Genomic DNA, 18440 nt, shown 5'->3' on the forward strand with positions numbered 1-18440 from the left:
AAATTCACATCTAATTTCTTTTAATTTAAAAAGACAACATGGCTGAGTCAAACCATTGTGAGTTCACGTGAATAGCGTTAGCTGTTATTAAGCGTGTTGTATTTTTAAATTAAAAGAAATTAGATGTGAATTTATTAATTTTAAGGGGTTTTTATACCCAAGATCTGTGGTTGTTGCTCAGTATCTATGTTTTTTATTGTGTTGTGTAGCAATTGCTCTTCTATGAAGGTTTTATAATAGGACGAAGCTCTGATGATGGTACGTAATGTGTTGAAAGTACTTAGCTAATAATAAAAAAAATTTTTACACACTATCAAATTTTTTTGAGAACATACACCTGTTTGCCGGTTTGACCTACTTAGAAGTGTGTACAAGTCATATAGTCTGTTTCAATTACTTATAGTTTAGTTTATAGTTTTAGCCAAATATTATATAATATTTATATAAATAACTAAAATGTATATATATTTATGTACTTACTTTTTAAGTATGCAATTGAAATATGTAAATATAATAGGTACTTGGTAGAACCAGTAGAACCTAAGATGAGATTAGGTGATGCTGAAAACATACTTCTGAGCAATATAGCACTTCCTTGGAATATTCTTAAAGGTACATTCTTCCCATATACTAAAAAGATGTGCCGTAATACGTTCTAAGTATATAAATAGAAGGTTTATAGAAGTTCCTTGGAATATTCTAAAAAGTATATTCTTGGTATATACTGAAAAGAAGTGCGGTAGTACATTCTAAGTACATAAATAGAACGTTTAAGTACGGTAATGTAGTATATACTCAGTATCTGCTCTGCACATTCGCAATGGTAATTACCAGGGCGCCCGTAAGGGTTACTGGCGCCTGTGTACAAAAAAGGATTTAGGCGCCCCTTAAGGCATTTTGGGTTATGTTTTTTATTTATTTTTTAAAGGTAGGTAGGTAGGTGCTTGAAATAAACCAAAAAACTGAACTTTGGAAATCATATTTATTATAGTCCATTCACTCAAAATAAAATATTGTAAAACCTCCGAATTTTTAAGGACCGGTTGGATTGATATGACATTTGGCATACACATAGCTTAGCTAACGTGTCCAGGAAAAAAGTGATATTTTTTTTATTCTATTCACTCCTTCTCGGATGTGAATAAAGATAAGTTCAAAAAAGTCCGAAATTGGATAAAATGACTAATTTTGAACAACTTTTCACTCTGTTTCTACTTATAAAGTTTTTTCACTACGTCAATAATACTTTTCAATACCTACTTTTCTAGTTATTTGCGAGTAAGTATGTTAAAAGTGAAAAAAAAATGGTGTAAGCACAAAGTAATACAAAAATGGTTTACCTACAGTCGGAAAAATGAAAGAATACCCATGAACGATCACATCAATCACTTATTTTGTATCTGCTATCTTTTTCTATAACAAACGTTTGTTATTTATAGAAAAAGACAGCAAATACAAAATAAATTATTGATGTGATCGTTCATGGGTATTCTTTGATTTTTCCGACTGCATATTAATAAAGTCTGCAGACCCAGTAGAAGCAGAGTTAGTTGAAGCTAATGAAAAGGTGGTTCTTATTCGTCCGATTACAAATCGAATATTTCAATGTGAAATAAGTGTAATATTTTTGATTTTTTTGGGTTTTTTTTAATATCAAAAGTAAGTAAGTTACGCTCAAAATAATGTTGGTCCCTTTTTTTGGAAGAAAATCGTGAACATTACCCCCTAATTAGCATCAAAATGAAATTTATCCTTACCGCTTCGCCACAAGTTATTTTACTTATGTATTGTTTATATGATCTGAAGTTTCATTGATTTTAAAGTGCTTATTTTTGTAAAGGGTTTGAACGAATCACGAGTCACTAATCACGAGTGTATGCAAATTTTGAACAGTCGTAACCAATTTTTGTCTTACAGCAAAACAAAAAATCCAAAATATTCAGAAAAGCAAAACCTTACTTTTTACTGCTTGAAATTTTTTACTACTTGAGATTTTTGGTATCACTAATAATTTTCAAGTTATTTGGAAAAAAAGGAATATATTCAAGATTAAGATTAATATTATTAACTCGAAAAGTATTGAATTAGTGAAAATACCTATAGAACAAAAGTTGCTTGTAATTAGTCAATTTATCCAATTCCGGACTTATTTTGAACGTATGTTTTTTTCACCCCCGAGAATCAGTGGCGGATCTAGACTTTTGCCTTGGGCTGAGAAATTTTCCTTAGGGAGGAATTTTCAATTAAACACCAATCGAAAGACATAAAAAAGTTGTAAACTCAAACTACTAAAAGACATAAATAATAACTTAATGAATTAAGTTCCCTTAATTTTCCTAACTAGCGTGTTATTGCGTTGAATTTGTCTGTCTGTGGTTTAGCATTCATGTCGAATAACATATTTTTATGTTTCAATATATTTTTTTAAATTCTGGACCTTGTTAGCGGGGGGGGGGGGAATTTCCCCATTTTCCCTCTCCATATAGCGGTTCTTTAAAATTTACAGCAAAAACCGTGAGTAAGCGGACCATTATTTGTAGACTAAAATACTAAAATAAAAATATCAAAATGAAAAAGCAAAATAAAATCATAACAAAATAAATTAAAATGCCTGACTTCTGATATGTTCTCACAAATGGGAATCGGCAGTAACTAGTTGATATACTAGATAATAAAATTTCGTGTGTGTTTATCCTTAATCCTATTTAATTTCTCAACTTTTATTTTAAAATTAATTTTTGTTTCTTGTTTGTTTGTTTTTTGCAATTTTTGACCCCGGTTTTGGCGCCCCTAAAGGATGGCGCCCGTGTGCATTGCTCACTTTACACATATGGTAGCGGGGGCCCTGGTAATTACGCATATTCTCAGCATATACTTTTTCTGAAAAGTATGTTCCATGAATCTACTAAGAACATGAAATTGTTATGTGGGATGTGATTACATGTCTATTAAGCTAGAATGACCATTTCATAAGGGAGCCATGAGACACACCCCACATTTTTTTTGCTATTTTATTGCTAATTTATTACGCAAATTAAAAATTTATTGCTTCATCCCCTTCAGAGAAACAGGTGGCCATTCCAGCTTAATATTAAGCTAGAATGGCCAACATTCATATATCCGGAACGAAAGTAGATAGAGAGTTGCTTCCGGTGGCCTATTTTGTTGCTAATTAATTGCCAATTTATTACGCAAACCAAAAATGTATTGCTTCATCCCCTTCAGAGAAACAGGTGGCCATTCCAGCTTAATATTAAGCTAGAATGGCCAACATTCATATATCCGGAACAAAAGTAGATATAGGGTAGCTTCCGGCGGCATATTTTATTGCTAATTAATTGCTGAAAGATTAAGTATACAATAATTTACAAACTCACCCCCTTCAACCCCTACCGTTATCATCATTCCCCGGAATCAACAAAAAGTGAAAATACCCAGTTTAAAGACCTAAAACCAAGTACGTATTTTTTTCTTATTAATTGCTACAGGTCTAAGACAAAAATGAATGTTTTGCTTCCTCCCCTAACGAACCACAATGGCTACTGCGGTTTAATACTTAAGAGAAAACAGTAGCGATCAACAGGTAGCGAAAACGCGTTCCAAGATTGCGGCTGTAATTTTGAATATTTTTTTCGAGATATTTGGCACACGTATTCGTAATATAATAAAGAATGGCGGTACAGAGCCCAATTTGAAAAATATATTAATATGTGGAAATTACTCTGTAATTAAATACAATATTAAAAAACGAGCCTGTACCGCCATTAAGAAGAACAAAAAAATAAACATTCTTCAAGTAAACTTTTTTATCCGATGCCTAGATTTTGTGTCATTTTGGAACTACTAAAATTTTTTATTTCATTAGTAGTTCCAAAATGACACAAAATCTAGGCATCGGGTAAACAAGTTTATTTGAAGAAAGTATATTTTTTTGTTCTTCTTAATGGCGGTAGAGGCTCGTTTTTTTAATATTTTATTCAATTACAGAGCAATTTCCACATATTAATATATTTTTCAAATTGGGCTCTGTACCGCCATTCTTTATTATATTACGAATACGTGTGCCAAATATCTCGAAAAAATATTCAAAATTATAGCCGCAATCTTGGAACGCGTTTTGGCTACCTGTTGATCGCTACTGTATCACCTTAGGCTACAATAACACTCCTATTTCAGGAAAGAAAGCAGATAGAGGGTCGCTTCTGGCGGCATATTTAATTTTTAATTAATTGCTGAAAGATGAGGTATACCAGAATTTACAAACTCACCCCCTCCAACCCCTACCGTTATCATCGTTCCACGGATTTCACAAAGAGTGAAAATAATCAGTTTAAAAACTTAAAACCAAGTGGGTATTTTTTTCTAATTAACTGCTGCAGGTCTACGCCAAAAACCAATTTTTTGCTTCATCCCCTAACGAGAAACAATGGCTACTGCGCTGCGGTTTAATTCATAAGCTACAATACCCAACACTCCTATTTCAGGAAGGAAAGCAGATAGAGGGTAGTTTCCAGCGGTATATTTCATTGCTAATTAATTTCTGAAAGATATGGTATACAATAATTTACAAACTCACCCCCTCCAACCTCCACCGTTGTCATAATTCCCCGGATTTCACAGAAAGTCAAAACTCCTAGTTTAAAAACCTATGACCAAGTGGGTATTATATTCCTAAGCAACTGGTGCAGGTCTACGCCAAAATCGATTGTATTGCTTCATCCCTTAACGAGCAACAATGGCTACTGCGGTTGAATACTTAAACTACAACACTCAATTCTCCTCTTTCAGTAACGAAAGCAGATAGAGGGTCGCTTCCGGCGGCCTATTTTATTGTTAATTAATTGCTTATTTATTACGCAAATTACAAATTTATAGCTTCAACTCCTTCAGAGAAATAGGTGGCTATTCCAGTTTAATATTAAGCTAGAAGAGCCAACATTCATATTTCTGGAAAGAAAGTAGATAGAGAGTAGCTTCCGGCGGTATATTTTATTGCTAATTAATTGCTGAAAGATTGGGTATACCAGAATTTACAAACTCACCCCATCCAACCCCTACGATTATCATCTCTCAACGGATTTCACAGAAAGTGAAAATTGCCAGTTTAAATACCTAAGACCAAGTGGGTACTTTTTTCCTAAGCAACTGCTGCAGGTCTACGCCAAAATCTATTTTATCGCTTCATCCCCTAACCAGCAACAATGGCTACTGCGGTTGAATACTTAAGCTACAACAATCAATTCTCCTATTTCAGTAACGAAAGCAGATAGAGGGTCGCTTCCAGCGGCCTATTTTATTGCTAATTAATTGCTAATTTATTATGCAAATTACATATTTATAGCTTCAACCCTTTCAGAGAAACAGGTGGCTATTCCAGCTTAAAATTAAGCTAGAATAGCCAACATTCACATTTCCGGAACGAAAGTAGATAGAGGGTAGCTTCCGGCGGTATATTTTATTGCTAGTTAATTGCTAAAAATTGGGTATACAATAATTTACAAACTCAACCCCTTCAACCCCTACCGTTATCATCATTCCCCGGAATCTACAAAAAGTGAAAATAACCAGTTTAAGGACCTAAAACCAAGTGGGTATTTTTTGCTTTAATTGTTACAAGTCTAAGCCAAAAATGAATGTTTTGCTTCATCCCCTAACGAGCCACAATGGCTACTACGGTTTAAGACTTAAGGTTACAATACCCAACAGTCCTATTTCAGGAAAGCAAGCAGATAGAGGGTCGCTTCTGGCGGCATATTTTATTTCTAGTTAATTGCTGAAAGATGGGGTATACCAGAATTTACAAACTCACCCCCTCCAACCCCTACCGTTATCATCGTTCCCCGGATTTCACAAATTGTGAAAATAACCAGTTTAAAGACTTAAAACCAAGTGAATATTTTTTCCTAATTAACTTTTGCAGGTCTACGCCAAAAACGAATTTTTTGCTTCATCCCCTAACGAGCAACAATGGCTACTGCGGTTTAGTACTTAAGGTACAATACCCTACACCTATTTCAGGAAAGAAAGCAGATAGAGGGTCGCTTCCAGCGGCATATTTTATTGCTAGCTAATTGCTGAAAGATATGGTATACAACAATTCACAAACTCACCCCCCGCCCCTACCGTTATCATTCCCGGGTTCCACAGAAAGTGAAAATTACCAGTTTAAAAACCTAAGACCAAGTGGGTATTTTTTTCCTAAGTAACTGCTGCAGGTCTACGCCAAAAACGATTTTTTGCTTTATCCCCTGAAGAGCAGCAATGGCTACTGCGGTTGAATATTTAAGCTACAACACTCAACACTCCTATTTCAGGGACGAAAGCAGATAGAGGGTCGCTTCTGGCGGCATATTTGATTGCTAATTTATTACGCAAAATAATAATTTATTGCTTCAACCCCTTCAGAGAAACAGGTGGCTATTCCATCTTAATATTAAGCTAGAAGAGCCAACATTCATATTTCCGGAACGAAAGTAGATAGAGGGTAGCTTCCGGCAGCATATTTTATTGCTAATTAATTTCTGATAGATTGGGTATTCAAGAATTTTCTAATACATGTTGCATCATGGCGTTTAAAATGTGAATTATGGCGTTGCAAATAAGCTTTATAACGTTCCCGAAGATCATCAAACATATTTGAGAAAAGTGGTTCCTGCAAATGTTGAAAATAAGTTATTATTCTTTTCCGTAGTTCTCCAACATTTTCTGGAGGATTTTCTGGGCGAAATATGGAATTCTTCATCATACCCCAAGTGTAGGCATCAGGTGGTGTTAAGTCTGATATATGAGGTGGATACTCGAGATCTGTGCGACAAGAAATATTATTCTGTTACAAAAATGTTCACGAAGCAAATTTATAAAGCGTTCAGCTGTATGGCTTGTTGCGCTATCTTGTTGAAACCATGACCTACAGATTCTTAAATTACGCGCACGAAAAAAGGTCTTTAAATATCCAACAAGAAGTATCTCAATTTTATGTCTGTACCGCCTGGTTAAAATGTTGTTGATATCTTACCGACATTTGTTTGAAACATATGCCATATTCCTTATTCCGACCAATTCCGTATGAGCGGAAATAATGTTCTACTAAAAAAAATTTCTTCGGTAGAAAGAACCATAATGACAAAGATTTTAACCGTGATGTAATGTCAAGTTGACAACTAATGACAAGCATTTTTTAATATACCCAATCTTTTAGCAATTAACTAGCAATAAAATATACCGCCCGAAGCTACCCTCTCTATCTACTTTCGTTCCGGAAATGTGAATGTTGGCTCTTCCAGTTTAATATTAAGCTGGAATAGCCACTTGTTTCTCTGAAGGGGTTGAAACTATAAATTTTTAATTTGCATAATAAATTAGCAATTAATTAGCAATAAAATAGGCCGCTGGAAGCGACCCTCTATCTGCTTTCGTTACTGTAATAGGAGAATTGATTGTTGTAGCTTAAGTATTCAACCGCAGTAGCCATTGTTGGATTGTTGCTGGTTAGGATATGAAGCGATAAAATCGATTTTGGGCGTAGACCTGCAGCAGTTGCTTAGGAAAAAAATACCCACTTGGTCTTAGGTTTTTAAACTGGTAATTTTCACTTTCTGTGAAATACGTTGAGCGATGATAATGGTAGGGGTCGGAGGGGGTGAGTTTGTAAATTCTGGTATACCCAATCTTTCAGCAATTAATTAGCAATAAAATATACCGCCGGAAGCTACCCTCTATCTACTTTCGTTACAGAAATATGAATGTTGGCTCTTCTAGCTTAATATTAAGCTGGAATAGCCACCTGTTTCTCTGAAGGGGTTGAAGCTATAAATTTGTAATTTGCTTAATAAATAAGCAATTAATTAACAATAAAATAGGCCGCCGGAAGCGACCCTCTATCTGCTTTCGTTACTGAAACAGGAGAATTGAGTGTTGTAGTTTAAGTATTCAACCACAGTAGCCATTGTTGCTCGTTAGGGGATGAAGCAATATACAATCGTTTTTGGCGTAAACCTGCAGCAGTTGCTTAGGAAAAAAAATACCCAGTTGGTCATAGGTTTTTAAACTAGTAATTTTGACTTTCTGTGAAATCCAGGGAATGATGACAACGGTGGGGGTTGGAGGGGGTGAGTTTGTAAATTGTTGTATACCATATCTTTCAGAAATTAATTAGCAATAAAATATGCCACTGGAAACGACCCTCTATCTGCTTTCGTTCCTGAAATAGGAGTGTTGGGTATTATAGCTTAAGAATTAAACCGCAGTAGCCATTGTTTCTCTTTAGGGGATGAAGCAAAAAATTGGTTTTTGGCGTAGACCTGCAGCAGTTAATTAGAAAAAAATACCCACTTGGTTTTAAGTTTTTAAACTGATTATTTTCACTCTTTGTGAAATCCGTGGAACGATGATAACGGTAGGGGTTGGAGAGGGTGAGTTTGAAAATTCTTGTATACTCAATCTTTTAGCAATTAATTAGCAATAAAATATGCCGCCGGAAGCTACCCTATATCTACTTTCGTTCCGGAAATATGAAAGTTGGCTATTCTAGCTTAATATTAAGCTGGAATGGCCACCTGTTTCTCTGAAGGGGATGAAGCAATAAATTTTTGTTTTACGTAATAAATTAGCAATTAATTAGCAATAAAATAGGCCACCGGAGGCAACTATCTATCTACTTTCGTTCCGGATATATGAATGTTGGCTATTCTAGCTTAATATTAAGCTGGAATGGCCACCTGTTTCTCTGAAGGGGATGAAGCAATAAATTTTTAATTTGCGTGATAAATTAGCAATAAAATAGCAAAAAAATATGGGGTGTGTCTCATGGCTCCCCAGGGCCGGTTCTAGGGTTTTGAGCGCCCCGGGCAAAACAAGATTTGGCGCCCTTTCATACGAAATATTATATACTGCAAATATAAAAGAATAGTAAAAAAAGGCAAAAAATTAAAATTTCATTATAAAGAACTATGTAACAATATATTTAATCAAAAATTGTACAATAGTCAGTTATTGTTTTTAGCTGATGCAACATATGGCGTAGCATAACAAACGCATTTGAAATTCAAGCAACGAATGAGCGAGACAAAAGGTAAAGATAAATGCACATTGCCAACAAACAGAAAAAATGTATAACGTTGTACTTTTACAATACCAAAAAAAGATGTTGATTGTGCGCACTGCAAGCGTACAATCTGCATCCCCAATGACTAAATTGAGGGAGTGGGATCCACATAGCATAAAAAATGAGAATATTCTTTGCAGACACGAGCTTGTACACCTTTATTTCTTCCCTTCATGTTAGAGCCGTTGTCATATCATTGGCCTCTACAATCATCTAAATTCAATTGAAAATCATTCATTGTTCTACTTAATAATGAGTTGGCCTATGCCTCGATACCTAGAACTAAGGCTATGGGAAACAATGGAAGACCTCGAAGTTCCACGAATATTAATAAAAGCAGTATAAGCACTATACAAGAAGAATAAAGTAGCTATCATAACCGGCAATAGAATATGCAGTTCATTTAAGACGAAAGATGGACTGCTACAGGGCTGTTCCATATCCCTTTCCTATTTTAAATATTCCTGGAAAAAACCCTGAAACCATGGAGAAGAAGTGCGAAGGAATGGGTATACCAAAAACAAAAGAATAGGCTGGAAATAGACGAAGGTAAACAAATCAAAGGAACAAACAAGTACAAGTATTTAGGTTTTATAATATCAAACAAAGGAACAACTGAAGAAGATAATATAAAACATAGACTAGGACAAAGAAGAGACTGCATATGAAAATTTTGAAAATTAACCCGGTATTGTTGGACAAGAACATCAGTATAAAAACAAGAGGAAGAATATATCACACAATGACAAGAAGTGTCCTGACTGATGGGTGTGAAAATTGTATAATAAATAAGTAAACCAAAAACAAAATAAGAGCAACAGAGATGGAATTTCTAAGGAAAAGCTATTAGTACCAGCTATAGCTAAGAGCAACGAAAAGTGATCGAAAAAATAACAAAGAGATTAAGAAAAGAATGGAAATGGACTCAGATATATAATAGACTACATAGAACAGAAGAAATTAACCTGGTACGGACAAGAAAAAAGCAGACAAAAAACGTTGGATCAACAGAATAATAGAGTAGAGCCCGTTACGGAGAAAAAAGAAAGGCAGGCCCGAAGATCTTTCAGAGGTGAAGTGGACGAAGCAATGGAAAGAAGAAATCTGCAAGAAAGGGACTGGCAAAACAGAAAGAACAGAGAACGGTTGAGTGAAGGAACACACTGAAAACTCTGGAAATTATAAAGGATACAAGGTGTTTCTAAATAAGTGCGACTAACTTTGAGGGATAATTCTACATGAGAAAATGATAAAATTTGCTCTATAAACGTATGTCCGCAAATGTTTTGTTTCCGAGAAACGAGGTATTGTAATTTTTCTAACAGGCGATTTAATGATATTTCAAATAAAAAATCATTTTGGAATTCCTCGTTCAATTTGGGATAAAAAATTTACCCTTTTTATACGACGCGCCATTTTTTATGTAAAAAATAAAACATCTTAACGGTTACAAAGTTTTAGAAATAGGTTTCTATACATTCATATGAAGAAGAACCATTCCTAATTCATACATACCCAAATTGGGAGAAAAAATTTTTAAAAGAAGAAATAAATCACTTTACAATGAAAGAATAGGTAAATATAATTGCTAAGACCGATGAGAATAATAATTTTTAAAAATCACTTCAAATGTTCAAAATTCTCGTCAGTTACCTCATGACCTCATGTGCAATAAGTTAATAGTATGATTTTCTACCATAAATTTAATTATTCATTTATTTTTTTATTACGCGGATAGCTACTTACCAAAATTTATGTAACGAAAAAAATAATAAAAATTCATTAATTCCACAACCAATATTTTACAAAACTTTTTTTATTCCACTTTAAAGCAAACGCTCCAGTGTTAATGCAAAAAGACAAAATTATTTACCCAAAGAGTGTTACGACATAGTAGTACAGCAGGTATATAGTATCACTGACTATTCATAATTTTGTTGATAATTTAAAATTTGATCTTCGTCAATTTTTAAAGTAGATTGTTGACATAATGTGATACCTACGTGACAAATGACCCAAAAAATGAACAACCTTTGTAGATTGTAAAAATAATTTGTCTGCATTAATTTTGTATGAGTGATAAAAACCATAAGAATTCTTGGTGGTATTATATTTATTAGTGAGCTTTGGTTTTAGTTTAGTCTATTAATCTTTTTTTTTTGAGTTATGAATTCTCACTATAGATAGAAATATTTTTCTTATAAATAATATTAGAATTATTCAAACAATGTCATAGGAAAAATGTTCAAAGTTAATATATAAAATCAAAAAAAAATGAATGAAAAAAATATATTTTTGTATCGACGTCCTTCAAAATTTAGCGCCCCTCAAAATTTGGCGCCCCGGGCGGTCGCCCGACTCGCCCGCCCCTTTATCCGGCGCTGTGGCTCCCTTATGAAATGGTCATTCTAGCGTAATAGACATTGTGATTACTGAAGGTGAAGTGCATTATGCATTCAAAAATGGCGAACCAATGTGCACGATGAAGGACGAAGTGGACGGCCAAGCATTGTGACTGATGAACTTGTTATTCAAGTGGGAAATAACGTATGGTCCTAAAGTTTTGGGAAAAATTTCAACAGCATATAACTCTGACCACAATAATCTTATATTTTTATTAAATTATTCAACAATTTAACTTAACTATCCCTATTATAAATCAAAATTCAAATGACAGACAAGGGACCATTATTTTCGATTTGCCTAATAATTCCCCTGACACGTTGCATCATCCTTTGGACGACCTCGGCGTCAATTTCTCTAATTTTTGTATATATGCGGCGTCTTAACTGTTCCTGATTTTGTGCTTCCCATCCGTTATTATAGACTTTCCGACTTAATATTGCCCAGAACTCTTCAATTGGACGAGCCTGAGGTAGGTTGGGGGGGATTGTCTGCTTTCGGTACAAAGGTGATGTTGTTAGTTTCGTACCAGTCCCTTGTGATTTAGGGTGGGTCGATTTTGTAAAAATAAATTTTTTTTTCAAATTTCATAGGTGGGTAGTTTTCAAAAGTTGCATAATACTGAATTGTTTGAGATCATGCTTTTAGATTTTTAATTCAATATAGTTTATAGCCCTCTACCTGCGTTTGAAATGTCAGATTTTTCTATTTTTTTTTCTTTGATTTTTAAAGAGTAGAATAAAATTTAAACAAGCTGTTTAAAAAGAAACAATATTTATTATTAATTAAACATACATTTTTGACAAATCCAGAAAAAAAAATAGGTACACTAAATATAAGACTTTAAGTAAAAAATATAATAAACTGTGAGAAAAATTGCAATGTTAACACTTAAATTCAGCTTTACAATCAAAAGATGGCATAAGACCTCTAGACTCGAGTGTGGTACGAATTAATCCATCACGAGCCTTTTCACCTACTACAGTGATAGATGCCTCAGTTATGATACGCGCGGAGATCGCTGGGAATGTGTAAAAATGTTTTTATCAATGTTTGGTATATGTTTATGTAATTTCAGTAGCCGGCTCTTTGAAGATAACCACTTGGGCTAGTTTTAATCTGTGAATCCCTGTGTCATATTACCGATAACTGGCTGCAGAATATAAACGTTCGGACTTTCTCACAATAAAACTTTTGCGAACGTAATAATTATTATTGGAATGGGAATAATGTTTAATCTGCTAATCTCTTTAACCGAATTTGAAAGTTTGTGAATCATAGATATATCATGTTTTGATAAATTAATAGGTATTTATGACTGCAAATAGTTGTGAGCAAGACATACCGTTAAAACCGTTATTTGCTATTCAGTTGTATTTCAAACTTAGCCTGGGATATATTGATTTGCATGTGCTTCTTGTAGGGAAATTTTTTAATAGTCTTTAAAAAAATTCTTTAACTAGTTGCGTGTACTTGTTGCAGTGAAAATTATTTTATTAATTCTTTGAAAAAATCTTTAATTAGTGCGTGTGCAACTAATTAAAAATTCTTTAATTAATTTTTTAAATTCGTAGTAAAAATTCGTTAATTCTTTTAAAAATTCTTTATTTAGTTGCGTGTGCTTGTTGTAGTGAAAAGATAGTGGATAAATTAAAATGTGGCATCCTTGGGAGACTAATAATTCCGAGTATGAGGTTGGAGCACCAATAGAAGAAGATTTACAGGGCGACTATACGGAAAGCAGGCGAAATATTAAATATCTCTCTAACGATGCCAAAGGTATATTGAAAAATGTTTATGAAGAACTATGCTCTGAACTTACTAAATTCGAGGCCATTGAAGAAACTGTTTTTTTAACAAAAGTGCCAAAAACAACTGTATATGACATTATAGGAGGGACATCTGCATCAAGAAAAAAGAGAAAAGATAGTGGCAAGTTCCGAAAAATAGAAAGCCATTTGATTGAGCCTATCAGTACAACAATATACAAAATGTATGCAGCCAACATTTTTCCCACGATTGAAACTCTTCGACTAGAACTAATTCGAAAAAATATCGTTTCCTATTCAGCAACAACACTTCGCGTTTTCCTTAACCCTTAAACGCCCAACCTTTTTTAGGTTCCATGTACGCCCAAGGGTGGGTAAAAAATGTCCACCTCGAAAATAGCTAATATATTTATTGAGAGTTGTTGAAAATGGATTAAACTTAAGAATCTTATGCTTAATAAACACAGCATCTTCTAAAATATTAATATAAACAATTTACAAACCTTACAACCAATTTACAATGTACATCAAAATTAACATACCAGTAAAAGCCAGTAATTCAGATTTGTCGATTTTCTCCATATTATTTCTTTCAGCCTCCTCATTGGCGGATAATTATGTAAATTATGTAATTATAAATCGATAATTATATGGATTATCTTCCTACCAACGAGAAATTATATAGAAACCTTTAGTAACAAGTTTTGCCAAGGGTGTACTTTTTATGCCCATCCATATTTCACTCAAAATGCTGCTTTTATTTTCAAAAATATTGGTAGAACCAAATTAACATTCGATAATGGGCTGTCTTTTTAACAATAAATAATTTTTAAAAAAAATTTAAACACGTAATAAATATGTTACAAGGGAATACGCATTAGGTGGACATTTTTTACCCACCCTTGGGCGTTTAAGGGTTAAAGCTAATAATTTTAAGTATAGAACTATAGATAAACGTCAGACACTCATGGAAAGCAGCAGAATAATTTCTTTGCGAAACGAGTATATTCGAAATATTATGCGAGTATAGAAAAATGAAACGAAATATTGTATATTTGGATGAAACATGGTACGATACCCATGACACCGTAAAAAAAGGCTGGAAAAACAATAATAAAAAATGTTCAGTTGCATTACCATCCAATAAAGGTAAAAGAATAATTATTTTACACTGCGGCGGAGAAAATGGATGGATCGAGGACGCACTACTGGTATCTGCCAAAAATATTAAAGATGCGTCATTGGACTACCACGATGATATGGACAGTGCCCTTTTTGAATCTTGGTTTGAAAATACTCTTATCCCCAAATTGTCCAAAAACAGCGTAATTGTCATGGACAATGCTTCATACCATTCAAGATTAATAAAAAAGGTACCGAATAAATTCCAAATCCAAAACTTTCTCTATGAAGAAGACTTATATTTTGAAGAGACGTATACGAAAAAGCAGTTATTAGAGGTTAGTCAAAGTAAACAATTTCAAAAGAAATATGCTGTTGATGATTGTGCTCTGAATAATGGACATACCGTCCTTAGACTGCCTCCTTATTTTTGTGTATTAAATCCGATAGAATTAATATGGGCGCAATTAAAAGGAAATATAAGAAGAAAAAATGTGGCTCCTAAATTTTCATCATCGGTTCTCCAATTAATTGCAGAAGAAGTAAAAAACATTACAGCGACAAGTTGGAAAAATGTCATTAAACACGTAATGGGGGTGGAAAACGAATATGCTAAATATTTGCCAACATTAACAAATTTAATTATTATAACTTTAGACAATAGCAGTGATGATAGTGATATAATGTGCGACAGTGATTCTGAATAACCTGTAGTTTAAGTAAAAGATTTAGTTAAACGCTTTAAGAGGCGGTTTTACATTTAGAAGTTTTGTGCTAAAGTTTAGTTTGATAGCAGTGCCTTGCTGTAGTGTTGTAGGTGTGTGATTTACAGTTCGATGATAATATAGTGTAAAGTGTTGTTTGCTGTAATTATTTTGAGTAGTGGTTTATAGATATTCATTTGTAGAGTGTTACGTGTTGATTACTGTAAGTTAATTATTTTAAAGTTATATTTTATAGGTTTTGTATTACAAAAAAATAAATAAAAAAAGAGCGGGGACATGCTTGCATTTTTTACTGAATTTTAAAATTTTTGAAGTGTATACCTAAGTTAGTTTTTCATTTAACTGTGTTAAGTTCTTTTTTATTAATAATTCTAACAATAACAAAAGTATTTAAAAAGCTATTCTAGTTCAGTTACTAATGCAAGCATGCGGTAAGAGGGAGGGTCCCTATAAGGTTAAATGTAAAGAAAAAATAGTTAAAATTCATTTTAGCGCATACAATATTCCCTGCGTTAACGGTATATACGCAAGTAAAAAATAAATATTTTTAATTGCATACTTCATTACCAGCAAAAACCAGCCTTCGGACTATAGCTTAAAATAAACCTATCAAAACCTACAAATCTGGCCGTTTCCAATAAATCTTATACTTCACCTGAAATTTACTTTTATTTTCCGTATCTAGTATTTATACTTAAATTAATATATTTTCATATTTGATACTTATGTAATGTATATAACTTTTATGTAATGGAAAATGTACATATGCATGCTTTTCTATTTAAAATCATAACTTTTTTATTTTAATTGGATCAACATTGATAAATCATTGTAAGAAATTTTAAAGCACAATACGGCCCTGTTGATATACCAGCCTACTCACACAATCACACAATGTTGCCAAACTTAATTTTGTTACTTTTCAGTGGAAATCTTTTCCACCAATTTGCGAGGGTACAATACCAGTTTTACGCAACGTTCAACTGCTTGAGTATGGCAGGGAAATTTTGAAAATTCTATTTTAATTGAACATATGTTTGACAGCATATCCACAAGAGTTGAGTCGGTAATGTCTCCTAGTAAGGGAGGTGAAGTTACTAGTAAATCGGCCCAGTGTATCATTTCAATATAGTCTGTTGCATTGAAATTTAGTTTCGGAACTTTAAACACTCTTACCTTATCACCTGATTCTTTTCTTGCTTTTATGATACGTCTTAGACCTAATTCTTTGACGAAACCTCTGTTGTCTGTTATCATAGCAAGCAAAAGATTTTCCGGATGGGCAAAAAATGCATTACGTTGTATTACTGGATCAACAACTGTTTTCACTTTATCTGATAAACATCTGGAGTATTTAATTAATTTAAGAAGATGTTTGCAATGATACAGCCTGACAAATTTCGTACATGTATTTTTGATCAGTGCTTAAAGATTTTATCACATCTTCTTTTTGAGAAATAAGGTTACCGGAGACAGGGCTGAATGCTTTAACACAGAGATGGTCGCAGGTTTCCAGTGCCTTTCCGATAGGCCCAGTGAATCCCTGAGGCCCGCTGGTTCGCCCATCCAATACACTAAATAAATGTCTTAGAGGCAATTCGTTTGCGTGTAGTAGGCAAATAAACCATTGAAGAGGCCTTTGTAGACGTAACTCCATAAATCGAATTGCTCCAGACTTCCATCCAGTATTCGTATTAGTTCCGTCACATCCTATAAATTTTAGAAAATCTAACTTCACATTATTGGTTGAAAGAAAGCTGAGAAGAGAATCACATATAGCTTTTCCAGTTCCAATTACTGGTGTCGTATGTCCTAAATATTGTGAGTTTGGTTGGCTTATGATAGAAATATGTTCTCTTGATACCAATTTTCGATAAGAACGACCATTTTTCTTTTCGATCGTTAAGGTTTTATCTTTTCTCCCATCGAAATATACTTTCTAGAGAGCTTTGGTGTACATTACTTTGTAGATGTTGCCTTGCTTTATTTCGTGCTCGACGTACCTTGCTCTTATCTATAACCAAACGGTTCTCTTCGGAGGACACTAGGCCGACATCTTGTAACACTGCAGTAGCAATAGCAGCCGCGGATCGGTTTGAAACTCCATATCTATCGCAGATTCTTACGAGTTTTGGAAGATGTAATGTATTATAGGTTTTATTAGACTCCGAAGTTGATGTTGAAGGTATAGGTTCCGTATCAACGTCAACAATATCATTATCAACATGTGCTTCTGAAACATTCTTACTCATTTCAGACATCTTTCTTTTTTTGCAAGGACTTCTATCATTGAGTTCGATTTCTTTATGTTTCATTTGTCGATCCAATGCGCGCTGAAATTTAATGGTAGTATTTTTATCGACACCTGTTATCATCATTTTTCTTTCTTTCCTCTGGTCTAATAGGAAAGGACGCTCGATAATAGGGACTTTGTGATTCTTAGGGCATTTGCAAGAATCAAAAGTCATGCATTTACACGATGCAATGTCAAAAAGTCTTGTCATGGAAGTTTCTCGGAAAGCGTCCACTTTTTGTGTGTATGTATCAGATCTTTTTGTTTTTGGACATCGAATTAATTTAATATATTCATCATAATACCTTTTAAGAAGGTCCTTAATGCGTTTTGAGCTTACAGTTGGAATTGAAGCCAAAGACCAGATCTTTTCAATGCGTTGACAAACAACAGCGTGAAATTCGGTTATAGGCGGCTCTTTTCCGGAGTTTGCTTCTTGTAAATCATACCGCACATATAATATTTACCTTATAATGTCACTAACAGTAGGCAAAACACTTGAAGATGGTTCAGAAGGTATTCCAAATATAGGACAACGCACTTTACTTCGAATTTTTAAAAGTTTTGAATTCATTTTACTAACACACTTATATCTCTTTTAGTTTAATAAACTAATTAGTTATAAAAAGTTATTGCGGCAATAATACAGTACACAACACGAAGCAGTTTCAATTATACAAAATCCGACAACAAATCATACAAAAAAAATAATGATCTGCCAACCTGTCCAGACAAAACTGTACTGCGATTTCTACGAAATTAGCTGAAAGGTCAGTCTAGTAATCTCACTCGCGCATGCGTTAAACAAGCGACAACAGCCAATAAGTAGCGTAACACGCATTAATTTTCTTTAGAAACTTTGTTTTATTTTGTAAAACTAATTCGAAAGTCAGGGGGAAAATTTCCATTTATGGGAAATTTCAAGTCCCGGTAGAGAGCTAAAACATATAATATGTGATATATTTTTTCTTATTTTTATACTGTTTCTAATAGTATACTGCAACTTCCGATTCATACCCATACTA

At 33.7% G+C, this 18440-nt stretch overlaps 1 protein-coding gene across 1 annotated transcript; it reads left to right on the forward strand.

Annotated features, from left to right (window-relative positions):
* Nucleotides 1-14309: 14309 nt before the first annotated feature.
* Nucleotides 14310-15104, forward strand: LOC126893369 (uncharacterized). The gene has a single exon (XM_050663483.1). The coding sequence runs from the start codon at nucleotides 14310-14312 to the stop codon at nucleotides 15102-15104; it is 795 nt and encodes a 264-aa protein (XP_050519440.1).
* Nucleotides 15105-18440: the final 3336 nt, after the last annotated feature.

Source organism: Diabrotica virgifera, chromosome 1, assembly GCF_917563875.1.
Source record: "Diabrotica virgifera virgifera chromosome 1, PGI_DIABVI_V3a".
Classification (NCBI taxonomy): Eukaryota; Metazoa; Arthropoda; class Insecta; order Coleoptera; family Chrysomelidae; genus Diabrotica; species Diabrotica virgifera.